Below are 23,507 nucleotides of genomic sequence, written 5' to 3' on the forward strand. Positions count from 1 at the left end.
CCCTGATCGGGGAACTGCCAATTGCCATGCACATACAATGTATGATCTGGGGGGGGGGGGTACCCGGGGCGGTACAGAAGATTGTGCACCTCAGCGCTCTGATTGGAAGGAGCCCGAAGGGGAGGGGGATTCAGCAAAAGGGAGGGAGATTCAACGAAGTTGTACTGTATAAAGAGAAGGCACTGTCTTTGTCTCGGTGTGTCTCAGTTTGGAGAGGCACCCGGCTCTGCAGACTCGTGAATAAACTTGTCTTGTTTCCACGACTTTGTCTCTGGCATCGTGATTGTGAGCACTCACATTTACATCTCACAGTCGAGGAGGGGTTTAGTCGAGGCGAGGGGTTTAGTCGAGGCGAGGGGTTTAGTTGAGGCGAGGGGTTTAGTCGAGGCAAGGGGTTTTATACTGGACTCACCGAATGTCCCTATCCGGCTATCTAGCAAGCTAAACAATTGACCCAATAAAGACCAGTAGAGACGAGCTGTCGTTTGATACTTTACTGAATTCAAATGTGAAACTGTAACGTTTGGCACAAAAAGAAATAACATAGGGTTTAGTTACATTATACGTTTAGTATAGGAACATACAAAGATGATGTCACTAAACATAATTACTTACAGACATTGCGTCTAACAAACTCTGTGACGAAGGATGGCAGCAGATTACACACAGATGAATCACACTGTCTACACCATGAGGCTTCCCTTTCTGACCTGCACTTCCTGTTTATGACAACTTCCTGCCTATTGTAGTGACCATAGGGATTGGTCCTGAGAGTCGAACCCTCGGATTGGCCAGCAAGGTCACATGGTGGTGCGACCATAGGGATTGGTCCTGAGAGTCGAACCCGCTGATTGGCCAGCAAGGTCAGGTGGTGGCAGTGGGAAGAGAACTTCGATGTGAACAGTTTGAGTTAATGGTTGTCTGTAATCTCGTTTGTTATCCTTTGTAATTGAATATTGCTGCCGCAATAAACTTCTTTAACAAAGTACAAGCCTCCAGACTCGCCATACTAATCCCTTAACGATCTTATATGTTTCAATAAGATCCCTCTCATCCTTCTAAATTCCAGAGTATACAAGCCTAGTCTTTCAACATACGACAGTCCCGCCATTCCAGGGGATTAACCTGGTGAACCTACGCTGCACGCCCTCAATAGCAAGAATGGCCTTCCTCAAATTTGGAGACCAAAACTGCACACAGTACTCCAGGTGCGGTCTCACTAGGGCCCTGTACAACTGCAGAACTCCCCCTTCTGTTACTTTCACTACCCCTCTCTCTGTGTAATGTTACTCACTCCCCCTTTCCTCCTGTACTGTTATTGTGGGAAGAACTGACCTGTTGTGTTTTGTAATGAACATGGGCAGCACGGTACTGTGGGAATAGAGCGGCACGGTGGCTCGGCGGTAGAGTTGCTGCCTCACGGTTTACTTCTGCGGTGAGGAAGAGACCGTGTACCATTTGTACTTACAGTGTGAGAGGTTGCAGCCCGTGTTCGAGTCTCTATAGGGGCTGCTCCCCAAGTTTTGGCTCCATTTTAGTCCTGTGCTCCTGATTTTTGGGCACCCGGTACAGAGGGGGGGAGGGTCGGGAGGGACGGTGGGGTCTCCCTGTCGGTCTGCTCCTGGGCCTGGCCAAGATGGCCATTTGCGGGTCCAGGCAGCGGGTAGTCGACGGCCGCACCGGGGTCGGCTGCCTGCCCCTCTTCCGGGCCAACGTCCGTGCCCGCGTGTCCCTGAGAGGGAACACGTGGTGTCCACGGGGACGCTGGAGGCCTTCCGTGAACGCTGGTCGCCGCGGGACGTCGAGTGTATTATTGATAAAGTTGGCAATGTATTAGTTTGATGTTTGTTTGTTTGTAAACTGCCAATATCGGCAGCCTTTGATCGTGTTACCCTTTTGTATGTTTGTTTTGTTTTCTGAATAAAAGCTTTTGTATATATTTTAAAAAAGAGACCCGGGTTTGATCCTGACTACGGATGCTGTCTGTACGGGGTTTATGCGCTATCTCCGTGACCGCGTGGGTTTTCTCCGGGTGCTCCGGTTTCCTCCCACACTCCAAAAATGTGCAGGTTTGTAGGTTAATTGGCTGCAGTAAATTGCCCCTCATGGTGTAGGATAGTGCTTGTGTGTGGGGTGATACATGGTGATCGCTGGTCAGCGTGGACTCGTTGAGACAAAGGGCCTGTTTCCACGCTCCATCTCTGAAGCCTAAAATAAAGAATAGTTAATTCCAGTGAAGTTTCCTATCTGTGCAAGACTAAACTGTTTAAATGTTGGGATAGTCCCTGCCTCAACTACCTCCTCTGGCAGCTTGTTCCACACATCCGTGGGCTGAATGGCCTAATTCTGCTCCTATCACTTATGACCTTTGTCAGCTTGACGGCAGCTGAATCCAATCCCCTCCATTAGAGTCGGAAGACGGGTCCCGACCCGAAACATCGCCTATCCATGTCCCCCACAGATGCTGCCTGACCCGCTGAGTTACTCCGGCGCTGTGTATTTTATTTGTAATCCAGCATCTGCAGTTTCTTGAGTCTCCCCTCCATTTCCTGACGCTGCCCTCGCCCTCCCTCCCGCCCGCACTCACCAGGGTCCCACACACACACGCACTCGTCGCCCACCGCGTGAACCTCACGGCGGCCGGAGGAGCAGGGACCACGTCACAAGCGCATCGGACACAGACTGGGGAAACAGCTTGCATGAGCCGCGTGTGTATTGATGCAGCGCTGCAGAGGGTGAAGCCGGCTGGCTGAACAAAGAGCATAAATACTGGACGGCGCATGTGTGCAGGCGCTGCAGCGGCAGGGGTGGAGAGCCGAGCGCTGGGCAGGTTTGGTGATGAGGCAGGAGGGGATTACACAGTGACCAGCTCCGTGCGTCCACTGAGCCGCTGCACTTCCCATCAGCAACAACAGGGAACATGATGCACGGAGCTCCCAGGAGTTGATACCATCGCCATTAAAAATACTCTTCAATCACATTGATTCACAACACAATTACTTTAATAACATGACAATAACATGAACAGATTTATCCGGGACAACGCGGGTGCTGGTCAATCGCCTCACACAGAAATATTTTAAATACAATGCAAAATGAAACAAATTAAAACACATTTCAGGTCTCAAACATTCGTTAAATAAATTACATCAATCAGCATCTAACGATTCAATTTACAAACTAACCTTCTGCTTATACTTCGAACAACACTTCAAACGTTGCAAACTCCAGTGTCAGCATTTTAGTGATCACCACTTCAAGAAATCTCACAGGAATAAAGTGAAACCTGCAGGGACCAACAGTTTGATCAAAGTAACCGGAGCAATGAGCCCACGGCACAGAACGGTTCTCCTGACTTGCGGCAACAATAAAAGTGGTTAATTTATTAATCGCAGTGTTGATGAACTCAGTGCGATAACCAGACTGCATCACGACAGCCCCGATCCGAGCGATCCCACAGTCACAATAACAATCTAATTAAGATAGAGCTCTTAAGGATAGCGGAGTCAGGGGGTATGGGGAGAAGGCACGAACGGGGTACTGATTGAGAATGATCAGCCATGATCACATTGAATGGTGGTGCTGGCTCGAAGGGCCGAATGGCCTACTCCTGCACCTATTGTCTATTGCCTATCCCAGTGGGGGCAGTCTATCCCAGTCGGAAGATGCAGTCGAGAGAGGGTCGGACATGCGGCAATGATACCCATCCCTGGTCCCCAATTCACACAGGGAGTGGGAACCACGGACCCATCCCTTCTACCCCAGACTTCTCCACACAAAGTATCACCAAAAAGAGGGAAATACAGCAAGTACCAATATTGATACTGTTTGAAAACATAATTACTTAACGTAGTTCAAAAGGAAATAATTGAAATAAAAGAAATTAAATAATATAAAGGAAATTATAACACTGACAATTGGTGAACTTTTACCGTTCAACACAGGCTCGCAAGTGAACAGTGAAAGCAGCTGTGTCCTTAAAAACATTCCCACACACGGGGCACGTTTCACGGCAGGTGTGAGCTTTCTGCTGAGAGAGATAAAAAAAGCTCTTCCCACAGTCAGAACATGTGTATGGCCTCTCTCCGGTGTGGGTCCGCTGGTGTCGGTGGAGGTGCCCTGAGTTTACAAAGCTCTTCCCACAAACAGAACATGTGAATGGCCTCTCTCCGGTGTGGGTCCGCTGGTGTCGGTGGAGGTCCCCTGAGTGTGCAAAGCCCTTCCCACAGACAGAACATGTGTACGGCCTCTCTCCGGTGTGGGTCCGCTGGTGTCGGTGGAGGTGCCCTGCCCATGCAAAGCCCTTCCCACAGACAGAACATGTGTACGGCCACTCTCTGGTGTGGGTCAGCTGGTGTTCGTGGAGGTTCCCTGCCCGCGTGAAACACTTCCCACATTCAGCACATTCATGCTGTCTCTCCGTTATTTGTCCTGGAATATCACCTGACTTCCCTATTGCCCTTCCGTCAGATGGTGTGAACGGACTCTGCTCACGTTTACTTTGTGGATCTGTGTGCACTCTGGGAGTAGAAGGTTGACCAGCTGGCGTTGGTATGGAGGCTTCAGGATGCCTTCTTAAGTGCCTTGTAAGGTTCTCCGCCGTGGTGAATGCTAGAGTGCAGTGAGGGCAGGGATGACAGTCTCCTTGGGTCACGCCGTCTACCGCTGGAGAAGGAAACAGAAATGATCACATTCAGCAAAAAATCCATGCTCTGATTTCGAAGACAGATTAGTAAATGCTTCAGTGTTAATGGAGCTGCTGGGAGATGTTAATTGAAATAATTTACAGGCGTGACTAGTGAAAGATTGTGGGGAGGAGGGATTTATCAATCACCAGATGATTCTGATAAAGACTCGAGGGGGATGGATTCTGTCTTTGATATCCCCCAAGGAACAAGGTACACGTCAGTAAGTTTTTAAGAATTCTTCTAACCCAGTGTGATAACTGGTTTGTTAAAATGGGCAAGTGAAAAGCAAAGTGCAGATGTCAAATAACATCATGAGCTGGGAGTTGCTGAGGACGACAGCAGGGCAAAGGGGCTGACTGCATCTTTGTAAATGCTCAGTGATTCAGCATAAGTTGCTCCAAGGATGTTTTGAATAAAATCAGTGCATCCACAAAGTTTTTGTGCTTCTGACACCTGCGACATCATTCAGCACAATTCTCTGCACTTCACTATTCTGCAAATTTCTCATCCTTACCACAACTGCTGCTTTGTTTTTGATCATAGTTTCTGACGTGCCACTTTAAACATCCGTAATTATTTTACAGTAAATTAGTTAAAGTTTGATTGTGTTGAACAATCCCTGTTCCAGGCTAACACTGGCCCTATCCCTGACCTGTATCTCCGTCACATTGACAAGTGCATCGGTGCTACCTCCTGCACCCATCCAGAACTCATGGACTTCATTAACTTCACCACCAATTTCCATCCTGCACTCAAATTCACTTGGACCATCTTTGACACCACCCTCGCCTTTCTTGATCTCAGTCTCCATCACAGGCTGACATCTATTACAAACCCACTGACAGTCCACAACTACCTTGTCTACACTTCTTCCCACCCTGCTTCCTGCAAAGACTCCATCCCCTACTCCTAATTCCTCCGTCTACGCCACATCAAGATGAGGGGTTCCCTACCAGGACATCTGACATGTCCTCATTCTTTAGGGAATGGAGGTTCCCCTCTCCCATCAGAGATGAGGCCTCACTCCTGTTTCCTCGGTACCCCACAGCTCTGCCTTCCTCCCCCTCTCCCTATTCGTAACAGAGACAGAGTCCCGCTAGTCCTTACCTTTCAACCCATCAGCCCTCACATACAACACATAATCCTCCGACATTTTCGCCACCTCCAACGGTATCCCACCACTAGTCACATCTTCCCATCTCCACCCCTTTCCGCCTTCCACAGAAACCATTCCCTCCGCAACTCCCTGGTTAATTGGGCCCTTCCCACCCAAACCACCCCCTCCCCAGGTACCTTCCCCTGCAGGAGACGCAACATCTGCCCCAATACCTCCTCCTTCAAATCTGTCCGGGCACCCCAAGTCCTTTCAGGTTGGGCAGAGGTTCACTTGCACCTCCTCCAACCTCATCTACTGTGTTCAAGATGTGGACTCTTACACATCGGCAAGACCAAACATCGTTTTGCTGAACACCTTCACGCAGTCCGCCTGAACCTACCTGATCTCCTGGTTGCTAAACACTTTAATTCTCCTACCCATTCCCACACTGACCTTTCTGTCCTAGGTCTCCGCCATTGTCAGAGTGAGGTTAAACGCAAATTGGAGGAACATCATCTCATATTTTGCTTGGGCAGCTTGCAGCCCAGTGGTATGAATATTGATTTCTCTAACTGCAAGTAACCCCGGTATTCCCTTTTTCTCTATCCCTCCCCCACCCAAGTCGCACCAGCTTCTTATTTTCACATAAACAAACAGATAACAAAGGCCTGTTTCCCTTATTCACAAAATTCTGAAGTAACTCAGCAGGTTAGGCAGCATCTCAGGAGAGAAGGAATGGGTGACGTTTCGGGTCGAGACCCATCTTCAGACTGATGTCAGGGGGGGCTGGACAAAGGAAGGATATAAGTGGAGACAGGAAGATAGAGGAAGAACTGGGAAGGGGAAGGGGAAGAGAGGGACAGAGGAATTATCTAAAGTTGAGGTCAATGTTCATTCCACTGGGCTGCAAGCTGCTCAAGCCAAATATGAGGTCCTGTTCCTCCAATTTCCGGTGGGCCTCACTATGGCACTGGAGGAGGCCCATGACAGAAAGGTCATACTGGAAGTGGAAGGGGAAGTTGAAGTGCTCAGCCACCGGGAGATCAGGTTGGTTAAGGCGGACTGAGTGAAGGTGTTGAACGAAACGATCGCCGAGCCTGCGTTCGGTTTCGCCGATGTAAAGAAATTGACATTTCGAGCAGCGGATGCAATGGATGAGGTTGGAGGAAGTGCAGGTGAACCTCTGTCTCACCTGGAAAGACTGTTTCGGTCCTTGGATGGAGTTGAGGGGGGAGGTAAAGGGACAGGTGTTGCATCTCCTGCGGTTGCAGGGGAAAATGCCTGGGGAAGGGGTGGTTTGGGTAGGAAGGGACGAGTGGACCAGGGAGTTACGGAGGGAACGGTCTCTGTGGAACGCAGAGAGGGGAGGGGATGGGAAGATGTGACCAGTAGTGGGGTCCCGTTGGAGGTGACGGAAATGTTGGAGGATGATTTGTTGGATACTCTGGCTGATGGGGTGGGACATCTCTGATGTCCTAGTGTGAAACACCTCATCCCGGGCGCAGATGCAGCGTAGACGGAGGAATTGGGAGTAGGGGATAGACTTTTTGCAGGAGACAGGGTGGGATGAAGTGTAGTCCAGATAGCTGTGCGAGTCAGTGGGTTTATAGTAGATGTCAGTCACTAGTCTGTCTCCTGTGATGGAGATGGTGAGGTCTAGAAACGGTAGGGAGATGTCGGAGATAGTCCAGAAATGGTAGGTTTCCTTTATTATTTTTACTTTTTTACATATCTTTCATTCATTGTTCTTTATCTCTCTACATCGTTGTTTAATATCTCTCGTTTCCCTCTTCCCTAACTAATCGGAAGGGTCTCGACCCAAAACATCACCCATCCCTTCTCTCACGAGATGCTGCCTGTACCGCTGAGTAAATCCAGCATTTTGTGTCTATCTGCAGCATCTGCAGTTCCTTCCCACACAATTAAAGTTGCCTGCAGTTCCCCGATTTGTGCAGAATCCTCACGTTTTGGGTCTTGGTTTGACATCCACATTGTGGTCCATGTGATTCCCAGATCCTTGGCATAGTCATCACCGTACCAGACCAGCAACTCGCAGTGAGGAGGAACCGGCTTGCAGGTCCTGTAGTAAATGTTGCCCCGGTGCTGGCAGGCAACAAGGTTCCGTTCCTCCTCCTTTCTGGCACAGTTCACAAATCTGCAACACAACAAGCACAGATAGAAGGTACAACAGTCACTTAAAATTATAAGTGAACACAGAACGTAAAGTATATCAGCAAAGTCTGTTGAATGGGAGATGTCCCCAGCCATGGTCCAAATTCAACCTGAAATATTGTACACCCTTTGTCAGCACACTGCTGAAGGAAACTTGAACTTTGTTTCCCTTCCCACAGATGCGGCCTGACCTACGCAGTATTTCCAGTCTTTTCTGTTTTTATGTCTACCTGGTATTACTGTTGTTGGTATTGTATTGATTACTTTTTATTTATCTGCATGTTATTGCGTTAACAGACTTGTTAAGCTGCAGGAAGTTAGAATTTCATTGTGGAACAATTAAACACTGTTGACCCTGGCTGTGTTATTTACAGGGAGGCAAAGACAGAGCAGCTGTGATGCAGCGTGGTGTGAATTGAGTTATTCTTCTCTTGGAATATTGGTTTCACGGAGATACCCCAGATTTTAACATCAAGACCTGATTTTAAACTGTGGCATCAGTCTCCCAGTCACAGATCAAGACATGACAGGCTGAATATTTGATGCAAAGTTTTGCAGCATCAGGTGACATTCCAAAAGCACGAGGCTTGAGATAGGAGTTGTGGGTCATGGAGTGATCCAAGGAGAAAGGCTGGTTTAGGCAAGGAAGGCATCGCCCAGACAGAATGCTGATTCTTTCTGGATTAATGAGTAAAATGGACCATTTTCCTTCCCCGAGTCATGTATTTCCCATTCATCCCCTCTTTTAAACTAAATAGTGGGGGGAGGGGGATGTCAAATGGGATAAACAAAGATGGAGTTGAAGGGAAAGAGAGTATAGGAAAGAATGGCCAAGTGTAATAGGAATCGATGTGAAAGGTGAGATGAGTAATGGATTAAAAGTGTTATATATGAATGTGCAAAGTATAAGAAGTAAAGAGGATGAGCTTGAGGCTCAGTTAGAGATTGGTAGATATGATATTGTGGGGATTACAGAGACATGGCTGCAGTAGGATCGCGACTGGGAACTGAATATTCAGGGTTATACGTCCTATAGAAAGGACAGGCAGGTGGGCAGAGGAGGTGGGGTTGCTCTGTTGGGAAGGGATGAAATTGAGTCCTTTGTGAGAGATGACATAGGGTCTGACGATATAGAGTCACTGTGGATAGAGTTGAGGAATTGTAAAGGTAAGAAGACACTAATGGGAGTTATCTACAGACCCCCAAACAATAGCGTAGATATAGGGTTTAAGTTGCAGCAAGTGTTAAAACTGGCATGTAACAAAGGTTTGTGGTTATGGGAGATTTCAATAGGCAGGCAGACAATAGACAATAGGTGCAGGATGAGGTCTTTCGGCCCTTCGAGCCAGCACCGCCATTCAATGTGATCATGGCTGATTATTCTCAATCAGTACCCCGTTCCTGCCTTCTCCCCATACCCCCTGACTCTGCTATCCTTAAGAGCTCTATCGAGCTCTCTCTTGAATGCATTCAGAGCATTGGCCTCCACTGCCTTCTGAGGCAGAGAATTGCACAGATTTACAACTCTCTGACTGAAAATGTTTTTCCTCATCTCAGTTCTAAATGGCCTACCCCTTATTCTTAAACTGTGGCCTCTTGTTCTGGACTCCCCCAACATTGGGACCATGTTTCCTGCCTTTAACGTGTCCAACCCCTTAATAATCTTATACGTTTCGATAAGACCTCCTCTCATCCTTCTAAATTCCCGTGTATACAAGCCTAGTCGATCCAGTCTTTCAACATACGACAGTCCCGCCATTCCGGGAATTAACCTAGCAATTAAATAGCAATAATATCCTTCCTCAAATTTGGAGACCAAAACTGCACACAGTACTCCAGGTGCGGTCTCACTAGGGCCCTGTACAACTGCAGAAGGACCTCTTTGCTCCTATACTCAACTCCTCTTGTTATGAAGGCCAACATTCCATTGGCTTTCTTCACTGCCTGCTGTACCTGCATGCTTCCTTTCAGTGACTGATGCACTAGGCCACCCAGATCTCGTTGTACGTCCCCTTTTCCTAACTTGACACCATTCAGATAATACTCTGCCTTCCTATTCTTACCACCAACGTGGATAACCTCACACTTATCCACATTAAACTACATCTGCCATGCATCCACCCACTCACACAACCTGTCCAAGTCACCCTGCAACCTCATGGCACCTTCCTCACAGTTCACAGTTCACAGGGAGACAGGGAAAATCAGGTTGGTTCTGGACCCCAAGAAATGGAGTTTGCAGTGTGCCTTCGAGATGGATTCTTAGAGCAGTTTGTACTCCAGCCTACCAGAGAGATGGCAATTCTGGATTCAGTGTTGTCCAACAAACCAGATTTAATAAGGGAACTCGAGGAAAAGGAACCGCTTGGAGGTAGTGACCATAATATGAATAGTTTTAATCTGCAATTTGAGAGGGAGAAGGTTAAATCAGAAATGTCAGTGTTGCAGTTGAACAACGGGGACTATGAAGGCATGATAGAGGAGCTGGCCAAGGTCGAATGGAAAAGGATCCTAGCAGGAATGTCGGTGGAACAGCAATGGCAGGAATTTCTGGGCATAATCCAGAAGATGCAGGATCATTTCTTTCCAAAGAGGAAGAAAGATTCTAAGGGGAGTAAGCCAAAGGTTTGGGGAACTTTCAAAGGATAACAGAAGGTAACAAAAAGGGCAATACGGGCTGAAAAGATGAAGTACGAGGGGAAGCTGGCCATGAATATAAAGAAGGACAGTAAAAGCTTCTTTCAGTATGTTAAGAGAAAGAGATTAGTTGGGACAAATGTGGGTCCGATGAAGGCAGAAACGGGTGAAATTATTGTGGGTAACAAGGAGATGGTGGAGGAGTTGAACAGGTACTTCAGATCTGTCTTCACTAAGGAAGACGTAAACAATCTCCCACATGTACTAGAGGACAGAGGATTTAGGGAGACAGAGGAACTGAAAGAAATTTGCATTAGGCGAGAAATAGTATTGCGTAGACTGATGGGACTGAAGGTTGATAAATCCCCAGGGCATGATGGTCTGCATCCCAGGGTATTCAAGGAGGTGGCTCGAGAAATTGTGGACGTATTGGTGATCATTTTCCAATGTTCAATAGATTCACGATCAGTTCCTGTGGATTGGAGGGTCGCTAATGTTATCCCACTTTTCAAGAAAGGAGCGGGAGAGAAAACGGGGAATTGTAGACCAGTTAGCCTGACATCGGTGGTGGGGAAAATGCTTGAGTCAATTATTAAAGAGGCAATAACGGCACATTTGACAATAATGGCAGTAAAAGGATAAGTCCAAGTCAGCATGGATTTATGAAGGGGAAATCTTGCTTGACTAATCTTCTGGAATTCTTTGATGTGACAAGTAAAATGGATGAAGGAGAGCCAGTGGATGTAGACTTTCAGAAAGCTTTTGATAAGGTCCCACACGGGAGGTTGGTGAGCAAAATTAGAGCACACAGTATTGGGGGTAGGGTACTGACATGGATAGAGAATTGGAAGGCAGACAGGAAGCAAAGAGTAGGAATAAACGGGTCCTTTTCGGAATGGCAGGCAGTTGCGAGTGGAGTGCCGCAAGGCTCAGTGTTGGGGCCGCAACTATTCACCATATAAATTAATGGTTTGGATGATGGAATTACAAGTAACACTAGCAAGTTTACAGATGACACAAAGCATGAGGTTATCCACTTTGGTGGCAAAAACAAGGCGGCAGATTATTATCTCAATGGTGTCAGACTAGGTAAAGGGGAAGTGCAGCGAGACCTGGTTGTCGTTGTACACCAGGCACTGAACATAAGTGTGCAGGTACAGCAAGCAGTGAAGAAAGCCAATGGCATGTTGGTCTTCATAACGAGAAGATTTAAGTATAGGAGCAAAGAGGTCCTTCTGCAGTTGTGTAGGGCCCTGGTAAAACCACATCTGGAGTATTATGTGCAGTTTTGGTCTCCTAATTTGAGGAAGGACGTCCTTGCTATTGAGGCAGCGCAGCGTAGATTCACCAGGTTAATCCCTGGGATGGCGGGACTGTCATATGAGGAAAGATTGGAAAGATTGGACCTGTATTCACTGGAGTTTAGAAAGACGAGAGGGGATCTTATAGAGACGTATAAAATTATAAAAGGACTGCACAAGTTAGATACAGGAAAAATGTTCCCAATGTTGGGGATGTCCAGAACCAGGGACTACAATCTAAGAATAAAGGAGAGGCCATTTAAAACTGAGGTGAGAAGAAGCATTTTCACCCTGAGAGTTGTGAATCTGTGGAATTCTCCGACACAGAAGGCAGTGGATGCCAATTCACTGGATGGATTTAAAAGAGTCAGATAGAGCTCTTGGGGCTAGTGGAATCAAGGGATATGGGGAGAAGGCAGGCACAGGTTACTGATTGTGGATGATCAGCCATGATCACAGTGCATGGCGGTGCCGGCTCAAAGGGCCAAATGGCCTCCTCCTGCACCTATTTTCTATGTTTCTTTCCCCTCACTTGCCCACCTTTGTCCCACCCCACTTCTCTTTTCCAGCTTTATTCCCTTGTACTCCATCAGTCTGAAAACAGTCCCACCCGAAACGTTGTCTGTCGATTCCCTGCACAGATGCTGCCTGACCCAGAGTTCCTCTCACACTTTGCTTTTACTCCAAGAATCCAGCATCTGCAGTCTCTTGTGTCTCCATTCTTAAATAACCCAGTTATTGCTTATTATTATAAGCATTTGTCTTTCCTTACCTCATCCAGTTCGATTTAGATTCATCCTGTGCATCAATGTATTCAGTGTCATTGTTTGCCTTACTGATCTATAAAAGAGATATTTGGTTAAAAAAAAAACACATTGATAAAGAAAACAAACGTGAAGCTTACAGTTCCCAGTTCCCTTCAACTAACTACCACTTCACCTATTTTACTTGATTACACTTTTATATCAGAGCACTCGAAAATTCCTGTGAATTAAATCACATGGCAAAGAAACCCCAAGAATATAATAAACATTTTGCACAATTTCAAGGAGCTTTGTCGGGTTGTAATAGATTCTTTAATTTTGGTAATGTCACTGTGCTAATGATTTCTGATTAGTCAGAAACGTTCAATGTATTCTCAAACAAGGAGGTCGGACATCAGGGTGAAAGAGGGGCAGCAGAGCAGGAAGGAGATGGGGCACTGAGTCAGCTCAGAGATTGGGTGAGGCAGAGGGATGCCAGTCTGAGCAGTGAAGTGGAATCACTGGAACAGAAGAGAAAGACAAAGAGCACAGACCCTTCAGTCTCTATTCACATTGACAACCAAATTAAAATGGAAACATGTAATTAAGAATCTAAGTTACAGAAATTATTTTCAGTTAGCTTCAAACTGTTTCTTTATTGGTAAGAAACTTGAAGACTTTGATTAGAATATAAAATAATTCAGCTACAAAAAAATTGTAATAAAAACAGAGAATTCAGGAGATACCCAGCAAGGCAGGCAGCATTCGTGGAGGATAAAACACAGCTCAGATTTCAGGATGATGATCTTTCTTCAACAAATGTTATCAAACCTGCTGAGCATTTTCCATGATGAACTATTGGAACCACTTACCGCCCATGAATAACCACTGATAGCAGCTTCTTCTTCATTTGAAACTTCTCCTCCATAGGGTCCAAAATAAATGCCCCTGGGAATAACCTTCCCTTCATTCCAGACGCCAAGATCGGCTTTACGAATTTTGGACGTGGCAATGCTGAGGCCCTCTGGTAGAGTAAAATGAGCTCTATCGGGGCGATTGCAATCAATGACAGTGTCCTTCATTAAGATTGGTGGGCCATGCACAGGGCATTCTTCAATAAAAAATGTCTCACAGGCTTCACAAACTAAAACGGAAAATATAAAATTAAGAACTGATCAGGGTGTTGGCGTTATTGAAAATGGCTGCACTTGGTACTGAAAATGCTTGTTGATCCACAAAAGATGTTATCTTATTAAAAGTATTTCAGAATATAATACGACCATGATGTAGATGTTGTGCAGAAGATCTTGGAAAAATTACTCTTTCCAAAATTACTCTTCTGAGGAAGCATTGAAAATGTGAGAGATTAATAGTGGCCGATTTGTGAAGAATCCCTTTGTGATGTTTGTCCCCCATGAATATCTTCGGGGTAAGATGCCGCTATTAAATTCAAAATGGCTGCCGTGTTGAACTGTATGGATATTTATAAACATCAAGAGAAAAATCATGACCATGGAATATAATTTTGCATTTAGTAATAACAAGCATGATGTAATGCAGAGTATGTTTAACGGTAACAGTGCTGCAGTGCATGGAGTCAACTCCAAGAGAAGTGTTTTGAAGGATAAAAGTAACAGTCTATTATGTGAACTTATGAAGCATTTGTAACAAGGCAGATGAATTAAGACCATTGACATAGGTGCAGGAGTAAGCCATTCGGCCCTTCGAGCCAGCACCACCATTCAATGTGATCATGGCTAATCATCCACAATCAGTTCCCTGTTCCTGCCTTCTCCCCATATCCCTCGATTCCGCTAGCCCCAAGAGCTCTATCTAACTCTCTTTTGAATGCAGCCAGTGAATTGGCCTCCACTGCCTTCTGAGGCAGAGAATTCCACAAATTCACAACTCTCTGGGTGAAAATGTTTATCCTCATCTCGGTTCTAAATGGCCTACCCCTTATTCTTAAACTGTGGTCCCTGGTTTTGGACTCTCCCAACATCATAGAAACATCTAAAATAGGTGCAGGAGGAGGCCATTTGGCCCTTCACAGTGCTCATGGCTGATCATCCACAATCAGTAACCTGTACCTGCCTTCTCCCCATATCTCTGGAATCCACCAGCTCCAAGAGCTCTACCGAACTCTTAAATTCATTCAGTGAATTGGCCTCCATTGCCTGCTGTGGCAGAGAATTCTACAAATTCACAACTCTCTGGGTGAAAAAGTTTCTTCTCACCTCAGTTTTAAATGGCCTCCCCTTTATTCTTAGAATGTGTCCCCTGGTTCTGGACTCCCCCAAGATTGGGAACATTTTTCCTGCATCTGCCTTGTCCAGTCCCTTTATAATTTTATGTCTCTATAAGATCCCCTCTCATCATTCTAAACTCCAGTGAATGTAACCATAGTCTTTCCAATCTTTCCTCATATGACAGTCCCTCCATCCCAGGGATTAACCTCGTGAACCTACACTGCACTGCCTAAATAGGAAGGACGTCCTACCTCAAATTAGGAGACAAAAACGGCACACAATACTCCAAATGTGGTCTCACCAGGGCCCTATACAACTGCATAAAGACCTCTTTACTCTTATACTCAAATCCTGTTGTTATGAAGGCCACAGTCTGCTGTACCTGCACGCTTACTTTCAGTGACTGGTGTACAAAGATACCAAGGTCTCGTTGCAATTCCCCTTTACCTAATCTGACACCATTGATATAATAATCTGCTTCCTTATTTTTGCCGCCAAAGTGGATAACCTCACAGTTATCTACATTATACTGCATCTGCCATGCATCTGCCCACTCACTCAACCTGTCCAATTCACCTAGCAACCTCCTAACATTATCCTCACAGTTCCCACTGCCACCCAGCTTTGTGTCATCTGCAAACGTGCTAGTGTTACTTCTACTTCCATCATCCAAATCACTTATATCGTAAATAGTTGCGGCCCCAGCACTGAGCCTTGCGGCACTCCACTCTCCACTGCCTGCCATTCTGAAAAGGACCCGTTTATTCCTACTCTTTGCTTCCTGTCTGCCAACCAATTCTCTATCCATGTCCATACCCTACCCCCAATGCCATGTGATTTAATTTTGCTCACCAACCTCCCGTGTGGTACCTAATCAAACAACGGCTTTCTGAAAGTTTAGAAACACTACATCCACTTGCTCTCCTTCATCCATTTTACTTGTCACATCCTCAAAAAATTCCAGATGATTAGTCAAGCAGGATTTCCCCTTCATAAATCCATGCTGACTTGGACCAATCCTTTTAGCACTATCCAGATGTGCCGTTATTACCTATTTAATAATTGACTCCAGCATCTTCCCTGCCACCGATGTCAGGTTAACTGGTCTATAATTCCCCGTTTCCTCTCTCGCTACTTTCTTGAAAAGTGGGATAACATTAGCTACCCTCCAATCCACAGGAACTGATCCTGAATATATTGAACATTGGAAAATAATCACTAATGCATTCATGATTTCTAGAGTCACCTCCTTGAGTACCCTGGGATGCAGACCATCAGGCCCTGGGGATTTATCAGCCTTCAGTCCCACCAGTCTACCCAATCCTATTTCTCGCCTAATGCAAATTTCTTTTAGTTCCTATGACTCCCTTGATACTCTGTCCACTAGTGCATCTGGAAGATTGTTAGTGCCTTCATTAGTGAAGACAGGTCCAAAGTACCTGTTCAAATCTTCCGCCATTTCCTTGTTACCCATAATCATTTCACCCGTTTCTGCCTTCAAGGGACCCACATTTGCCTTTACTAATCTTTTTCTCTTAACATACCTAAAGAAGCTTTTACTATCCTTCTTTATATTCTTGGCCAGCTTCACTTCCTACCTCATCTTTTCAGCCCGTATTGCCCTTTTTGCAGTCTTCTGTTGTCCTTTGAAAGTTGCCCACTCCTCTGGCTTCCCGCTACTCTTTGCTATCTTATACATCTTTTCTTTTCATTTTATTCCATCTCTAACTTCCCTTGTCAGCTACGGTTGCCTCCTACTCCCGTTAGAATCTATCTTCGCCTTTGGAATGAAATGATCCTGCATCTTCTGGATTATGCCCAGAAATACCTGCCATTGCTGTTCCACCGTCATTCCTGCTAGGATCCCTTTCTATTTCACCTTGGCCAGCTCTTCTCTCATGCCTTCATAGTCCCGTTTGTTCAACTGCAACACTGACACTTCTGATTTAACCTTCTCCCACTCAAATTGCATATTAAAACTAATTATATTACAGTCACTACCTCCAAGCGGTTCCTTTACCTTGAGTTCCCTTATTAAATCTGGTTCAATGGTCAACACGAAATCCAGAATTGCCTTCTCCCTGGTAAGCTCCAATACAAGCTGTTCAAAGAATCCATCTTGGAGGCAATCTACAAACTCCCTTTCTTGGGGTCCTGTATCATACTGATTTTCCCAGTCTGCCTGCATATTGAAATCTCTTTAACCACCCTAGCATTACCTTTGTTACATGCAAATATTAACTCCTGATGCAACTTGCACCCTATATCCAGGCTACTGTACCTTTATTACTTGCCAATTTTAACTCCTGATGCAACTTGCACCCTATAACTATGCAAAAAGAAAAGAGATTTAATAAAGTATACAATGTAGAAAAGTAAATGCATGGTTTGTATCTAAACTGCATTTTACCAAATGCAAGACAAGGTTGAGTTGGCCGGACTAATATAATTTTACATGAGTGCAACTGTGATGAACAGATTTGGCTCAGGGAATCATGTAGTGGAATAAGAGAGAAGGTTAATCAAAAATGTCAAAAAAAGAGAGCATTTCACAAAAGGGAAATCAAATATTTGTGTTGTCAAATTCAATCTTCATATAGAAAGGAAAAAAATGCTGAATTAGCGGGAAAATTAATTTGAAACTGAAATGAGTCTGGAAACGTTCTATCCAAGATGAATGCTGGTAATCCCAGCAAGTCAGTAAGTTTTAACACATCAATAAGTTTTTAAGAATTCTTCTAACCCAGTGTGATAACTGGTTTGTTAAAATGGGCAAATGAAAACCAAAGTGCAGATGTCAAATAACATGATGAGCTGGGAGTTGCTGAGGACGACAGCAGGGCAAAGGGGCTGACTGCATCTTTGTAAATGCTCAGTGATTCAGCGTGAGGTTCTCCAAGGATGTTTTGAGTAAAATCAGTGCATCACAGTTTTTGTGCTTCTGACACCTGTGACATCATTCAGCAGTCTCCATCACAGGCTGACCTCTATTACAAACCCACTGACTCCCACAACTACTTTGTTTACACTTCTTCCCACCCTGCTTCCTGCAAAGACTCCATTTCCTACTCCTAATTCCTCCGTCTACGCCGCATCTGCGCCCAAGATGAGGGGTTCCCTACCAGGACATCTGAGGTGTACTCATTCTTCAGGGAATGAGAGTTCCCCTCTCCCATCATGGATGAGGCCCTCACTCGTGTTTCTTCGGTACCCCACAGCTCTGCCCTTCCTCCCCTCTCCCTAATCGCAAGAGACAGAGTCCCGCTCTTCCTTTCCTTTCACCGCATCACCCCTCGCATACAACACATAATCCTCCAACATTTTCGCCACCTCCAACGGTATCCCACCACTAGTCACATCTTCCCATCTACACCCCTTTCCTCCTTCTGCAGAAAATGATCCCTCCGCAACTACCTGGTTAACTGGTCCCTTCCCACCCAAACCACCCCCTCCCCAGTTACCTTACCTTGCAGAAAATGCAACATCTGCCCCAATACCTCCTTCCTCGAATCTCTCAGGCACCCCAACAGTCCGTTCAGGTTAGGCAGAGGTTCACTTGCACCTCCTCCAACCTCATCTACTGTATTCTTTGTTCAATAGACTATAGACAATAGGTGCAGTAGGCCATTCGGCCCTTCGAACCAGCACCACCATTCAATGTGTTCACGGCTGATCATTCTCAAACAGTACCCCGTTCCTGCCCTCTCCCCATACCCCCTGACTCCGCTATCTTGAAGATCTCTATCTAGCTCTCTCTTGAAAACATCCAGAGAATTGGCCTCCACTGCCTTCTGATGCAGATAATTCCACAGATTTACACCTCTCTAACTTAAAAAGTCTTTGCTCATTTCCGTTCCAAATGGCCTACCCCTTATTCTTAAACTGTGGCCCCTGGTTCTGGACTCCCCCAACATTGGGAACCTATTTCCTGCCTCTAATGTGTCCAATCCTTTAATAATCTTGTATGTTTCAATAAGATCCCCTCTCATCCTTCTAAATTCTAGTGTATACAGGCCTAGTCACTCCAGTCTTTCAACATATAATAGTCCCGCCATTCCGGCAATTGACCTAGTGAACCTATGCTGCACGCCCTCAATAGCAAGAATATCCTTCCTCAAATTTGGAGACCAAAACTGCACACAGTACTCCAGGTGTGGTCTCACTAGAGCCCTGTACAACTGCAGAAGGACCTCTTTGCTCCTATACTCAACTCCTCTTCTTATGAAGGCCAACATTCCATTGGCTTTCTTCACTGCCTGCTGTACCTGCATGCTTCCTTTCAGTGACTGATACACTAGGACACCCAGATCTCGTTGTACGTCCCCTTTTCCTAACTTGACACCATTCAGATAATAATCTGCCTTCCTATTCTTACCACCAAGATTCAAGATAGCTTTATTTGTCATCCAATATTGGACGAAATTCAGTCACCCACAGTCCAACAATAAAAGCATTAAATAGGCATTAAAATTACACAACCCCAAAAACACACAAAAAAAGAAACATCCATCAAAGAAACATCCATCACAGTGAGTCTCCTCCAGTCCTCTCCTCACTGTGATGGAAGGCCACAATGTCTTTCCCTTCTCCTGCCGTCTTCTCACGCGGCCAGGTTGTTGTGGTTGCAGGCCAAAACTGCACACAGTACTCCAGGTGTGGTCTCACTAGAGCCCTGTACAACTGCAGAAGGACCTCTTCGCTCCTATACTCAACTCCTCTTGTGGATAACCTCACATTTGTCCAAATTAAACTGCATCTGCCATGCATCTGCCCACTCACACAACCTGTGCATGTCACCCTGCATCCTCATAGCATCCTTCTCACAGTTCACACTGCCACCCAGCTTTGTGTCATCTGCAAATTTGATAATTTTACTTTTAATCCCTTCATCCAAGTCATGAATGTATATTGTAAATAGCTGCAGTCCCAGCACCGAGCCTTGCGGTACCCCACTAGTCACTGTCTGCCATTCTGAAAGGGACCCATTTATCCCCACTCTTTGCTTTCTGTCTGCCAACCAATTTTCTACCCATGTCAGTACCCTACCCCCAATACCATGTGCTCTAATTTTGCCCACTAATCTCCTATGTGGGACCTCGTCGAAGGCTTTCTGAAAGTCAAGGTACACTACATCCACCGGCTCTCCCTTGTCCATTTTTCTAGTTACATCCTCAAACAATTCCAGAAGATTAGTCAAGCATTACTTCCCCTTCGTAAATCCATGCTGACTCAGAACGATCCTGTTACTGCTACCCAAATGCTCCGCAATTTCGTCTTTTGTATTTGACTCCAGCATCTTCCCCACCACTGATGTCAGACTACCTGGCCTATAATTTCCTATTTTCTCTCTCCCTCCTTTCTTAAAAAGTGGGATAACATTAGCTACCCTCCAATCCACAGGAACTAACCCTGAATCTAAAGAACATTGGAAAATGATCACCATTGCGTCCACGATTTCTAGAGCCACCTCCTTATGTACCCTGGGATGCAGACCATCAGGCCCTGGGGATTTATCAGCCTTCAGTCCCATCAGTCTACCCAACACCATTTCCTGCCTAATGTGAATATCCTTCAGATCCTCCGTCAGCCTAAGATCTCTGACCACTAGAACGTCTGGGAGATTGTTTGTATCTTCTTTAGTGAAGACAGATCCAAAGTACCAGTTCAACTCGTCTGCCATTTCCTTGTTCCCCATAATAAATTCACCTGCTTCTGCCTTCAAGGGACCCACATTTTTCTTAACTATTTTTTCCTCTTCACGTACCTAAGGAAGCTTTTACTATAAGAAAATAACTGCAGATGCTGGTACAAAATCGAAGGTATTTATTCACAAAGTGCTGGAGTAACTCAACAGGTCGGGCAGCATCTCGGGAGAGAAGGAATGGGTGACGTTTCGGGTCGAGACCCTTCTTCAGAAGCTTTTACTATCCTCCTTTATATTATTGGCTAGCTTACCTTCGTACCTCATCTTTTCTCCCCGTATTGCCTTTGTAGTTATCTTCTGTTGCTCTTTAAAAGAGTCCCAATCCTCTGGCTTCCCGCTCTTCTTTGCTATGTTATACTTCTCTTTTATTTTTTATGCTGTCCTTGACTTCCCTTGTCAGCCATGGGTGCCTCTTACTCCCCTTAGAATCTTTCCGCCTCATTGGGATGAATTGATCCTGCAACTTCTGCATTATTCCCAGGAATACCTGCCATTCTTGTTCCACCGTCTTCCCTGCTAGGGTCTCCTTCCAGTCAAATCTGGCCAGCTCCTGCCTCATGCCTCTATAATCCCCTTTGCTATACTGTAATATTGACACTTTTGATTTTCCCTTCTCCCTCTTAATTTGTAGATTAAAACTTATCATATTGTGATCACTGCCATCTAATGGCTCTTTTACCTCGAGTCTCCTTATCAGATCAGGTTCATTACACAACACTAAATCCAGAATTGCCTTCTGCCTAGTAGGCTCCAGTACAAGCTGTTCTAAGAATCCATCTCGGAGGCACTCCACAAACTCCCTTTCCTGGGGTCCAGTACCAACCTGATTTTCCCAGTCTACGTGCATGTTGAAATCTCCCATAACCACCGTAGCATTACATTTGTGACATGCCAATTTTAAATCTTGATTCAACTTGCACCCTATGTCGAGGCTACTGTTTGGGGGCCTGTATGTAACTCCCATTAGGGTCTTTTTACCCTTACAATTCCTCAGTTCTATCCATACTGATTCTACATCTCCTGATTCAATGTCACCCATTGCAAGGGACTGAATATCATTCCCTACCAACAGAGCGACCCCACCCCCTCTGCCCACCTGTCAGTCTTTTCGATAGGTCGTGTACCCCTGAATATTCAGCTCCCAGCCCTGGTCCTCTGGAGGCCATGTCTCTGTAATTCCCACAACATCATACTTGCCAATGTCTAACTGAGCCTCTAGCTCATCCACTTTATTTTTTATACTTCAAATACACTTTAACTTTGGTATTCACCTCCCCTCTCACACCGATCACCATTGGCCCTGACCTTACTCTCTTATCCCATCTTGAACTTTCCTTCCCATTTATTCGAGAGTCTTTTGCAATATTTCCTGTATCAAGATGTGGACTTGTATACATCGGCGAGACCAAACCTAGACTGGGCGATCAGTTTACTGAACACCTTCATGCAGTCTGCCTGAACCTACCTGATCTCCTGTTTGCTAAACACTTGAATTCTCCTTCCCATTCCCACACTGACCTTTCTGTCCTAGGTCTCCTCCATTGTCAGAGTGACGTTAAACGCAAATTGGAGGAACAGCATCTCATATTTCGCTTGGGCACCTTAAACCCCACTGGTATGAATATTGATTTCTCTAACTTCAAGTAACCCCGACATTCCCTGTCTCTCTATCCCTCCCCCACCCAAGTCGCACCAGCTTCTCATTTTCACCCAACAAACAGATAACAGAGGCCTGCTTCCTTTATTATCGTAACTTTTTTGCATATCTTTCATTCATTGTTCTTTTTCTCTACATCACCTTCCATATCTCTTGTTTCCCTTTTCCCTAACTAGTCTGAAGAACCGTCTTGACCCAAAATGTCACCCATTCCTTCTCTCCAGAGATGCTGCCTGTCCCGCTGAGTTACTCCAGCATTTTGTGTCTATCAGTTCCTTCCCACACATTTAAAGTTGGCCTGCAGTTCCCCGATTTGTGCAGAATCCTCACGTTTTGGGTCTTGGTTTGACATCCACATTGTGGTCCATGTGATTCTCAGCTCCTTGGCATAGTCATCACCGTACCAGACCAGCAACTCGCAGTGAGGAGGAACCGGCTTGCAAGTCCTGTAGTAAATGTTGCCCCAGTGCTGGAAGGCAACAAGGTTCTGTTCCTCCTCCTTTCTGGCACAGTTCACAAATCTGCAACACAACAAGCACAGATAGAAGGTACAACAGTCACTTAAAATTATAAGTGAACACAGAACGTAAAGTGTATCAGCAAATTCTGTTGAATGGGAGATGTCCCCAGCCATGGCCCAAATTCAACCTGAAATATTGTACACCCTTTGTCAGCACACTGCTGAAGGAAACTTGAACTTTGTTTCTCTTCCCACAGATGCGGCCTGACCTGAGCAGTATTTCCAGTACTTTGTGTTTTTATGTTTACCTTGTATTACTGTTGTTGTCATTGTATTGTTGATTACTTTCTATTTATCTGCATGTTATTGCGTTAACAGACTTGTTAAGCTGCAGGAAGTTAGAATTTCATTGTGGAACAATTAAACACTGTTGACCCTGGCTGTGTTATTTACAGGGAGGCAAAGACAGAGCAGCTGTGATGCAGCGTGGCGTGAATTGAGTTATTCTTCTCGTGGAATATTGGCTTCACGGAGATACCACAGATTTTAACATCAATACCTGATTTTAAACTGTGGCATCAGTCTCCCAGTCACAGATCAAGACATGACGGGCTGAATATTTGATGCAAAGTTTTGCAGCATCAGGTGACATTCCAAGAGCACGAGGCTTGAGATAGGAGTTGTGGGTCATGGAGTGATCCAAGGAGAAAGGCTGGTTTAGGCAAGGAAAGCATCGCCCAGACAGAATGCTGATTCTTTCTGGATTAATGAGTAAAATGGAACATTTCCCTTCTCCGAGT

At 45.5% G+C, this 23,507-nt stretch overlaps 1 protein-coding gene across 1 annotated transcript in view; it reads right to left on the reverse strand.

Annotated features, from left to right (window-relative positions):
* Nucleotides 1-2,980: 2,980 nt before the first annotated feature.
* LOC144612186 (histone-lysine N-methyltransferase PRDM9-like) overlaps nucleotides 2,981-23,507 on the reverse strand; it is a 32,147-nt gene continuing 11,620 nt past the window's right edge. Inside the window, exons 2-6 of the mRNA XM_078431743.1 lie at nucleotides 22,578-22,768; nucleotides 13,510-13,781; nucleotides 12,667-12,734; nucleotides 7,749-7,939; nucleotides 2,981-4,665 (exon numbers count right to left, since the gene is read on the reverse strand). Coding sequence (XP_078287869.1) covers nucleotides 3,929-4,665; nucleotides 7,749-7,939; nucleotides 12,667-12,734; nucleotides 13,510-13,781; nucleotides 22,578-22,768 — 1,459 coding nt within the window. The 3' untranslated portion in view covers nucleotides 2,981-3,928. The remainder of the gene's footprint in view (nucleotides 4,666-7,748; nucleotides 7,940-12,666; nucleotides 12,735-13,509; nucleotides 13,782-22,577; nucleotides 22,769-23,507) is intronic.

The sequence above is a fragment of the Rhinoraja longicauda genome, chromosome 43 (assembly GCF_053455715.1).
Source record: "Rhinoraja longicauda isolate Sanriku21f chromosome 43, sRhiLon1.1, whole genome shotgun sequence".
Taxonomy (NCBI): Eukaryota; Metazoa; Chordata; class Chondrichthyes; order Rajiformes; family Arhynchobatidae; genus Rhinoraja; species Rhinoraja longicauda.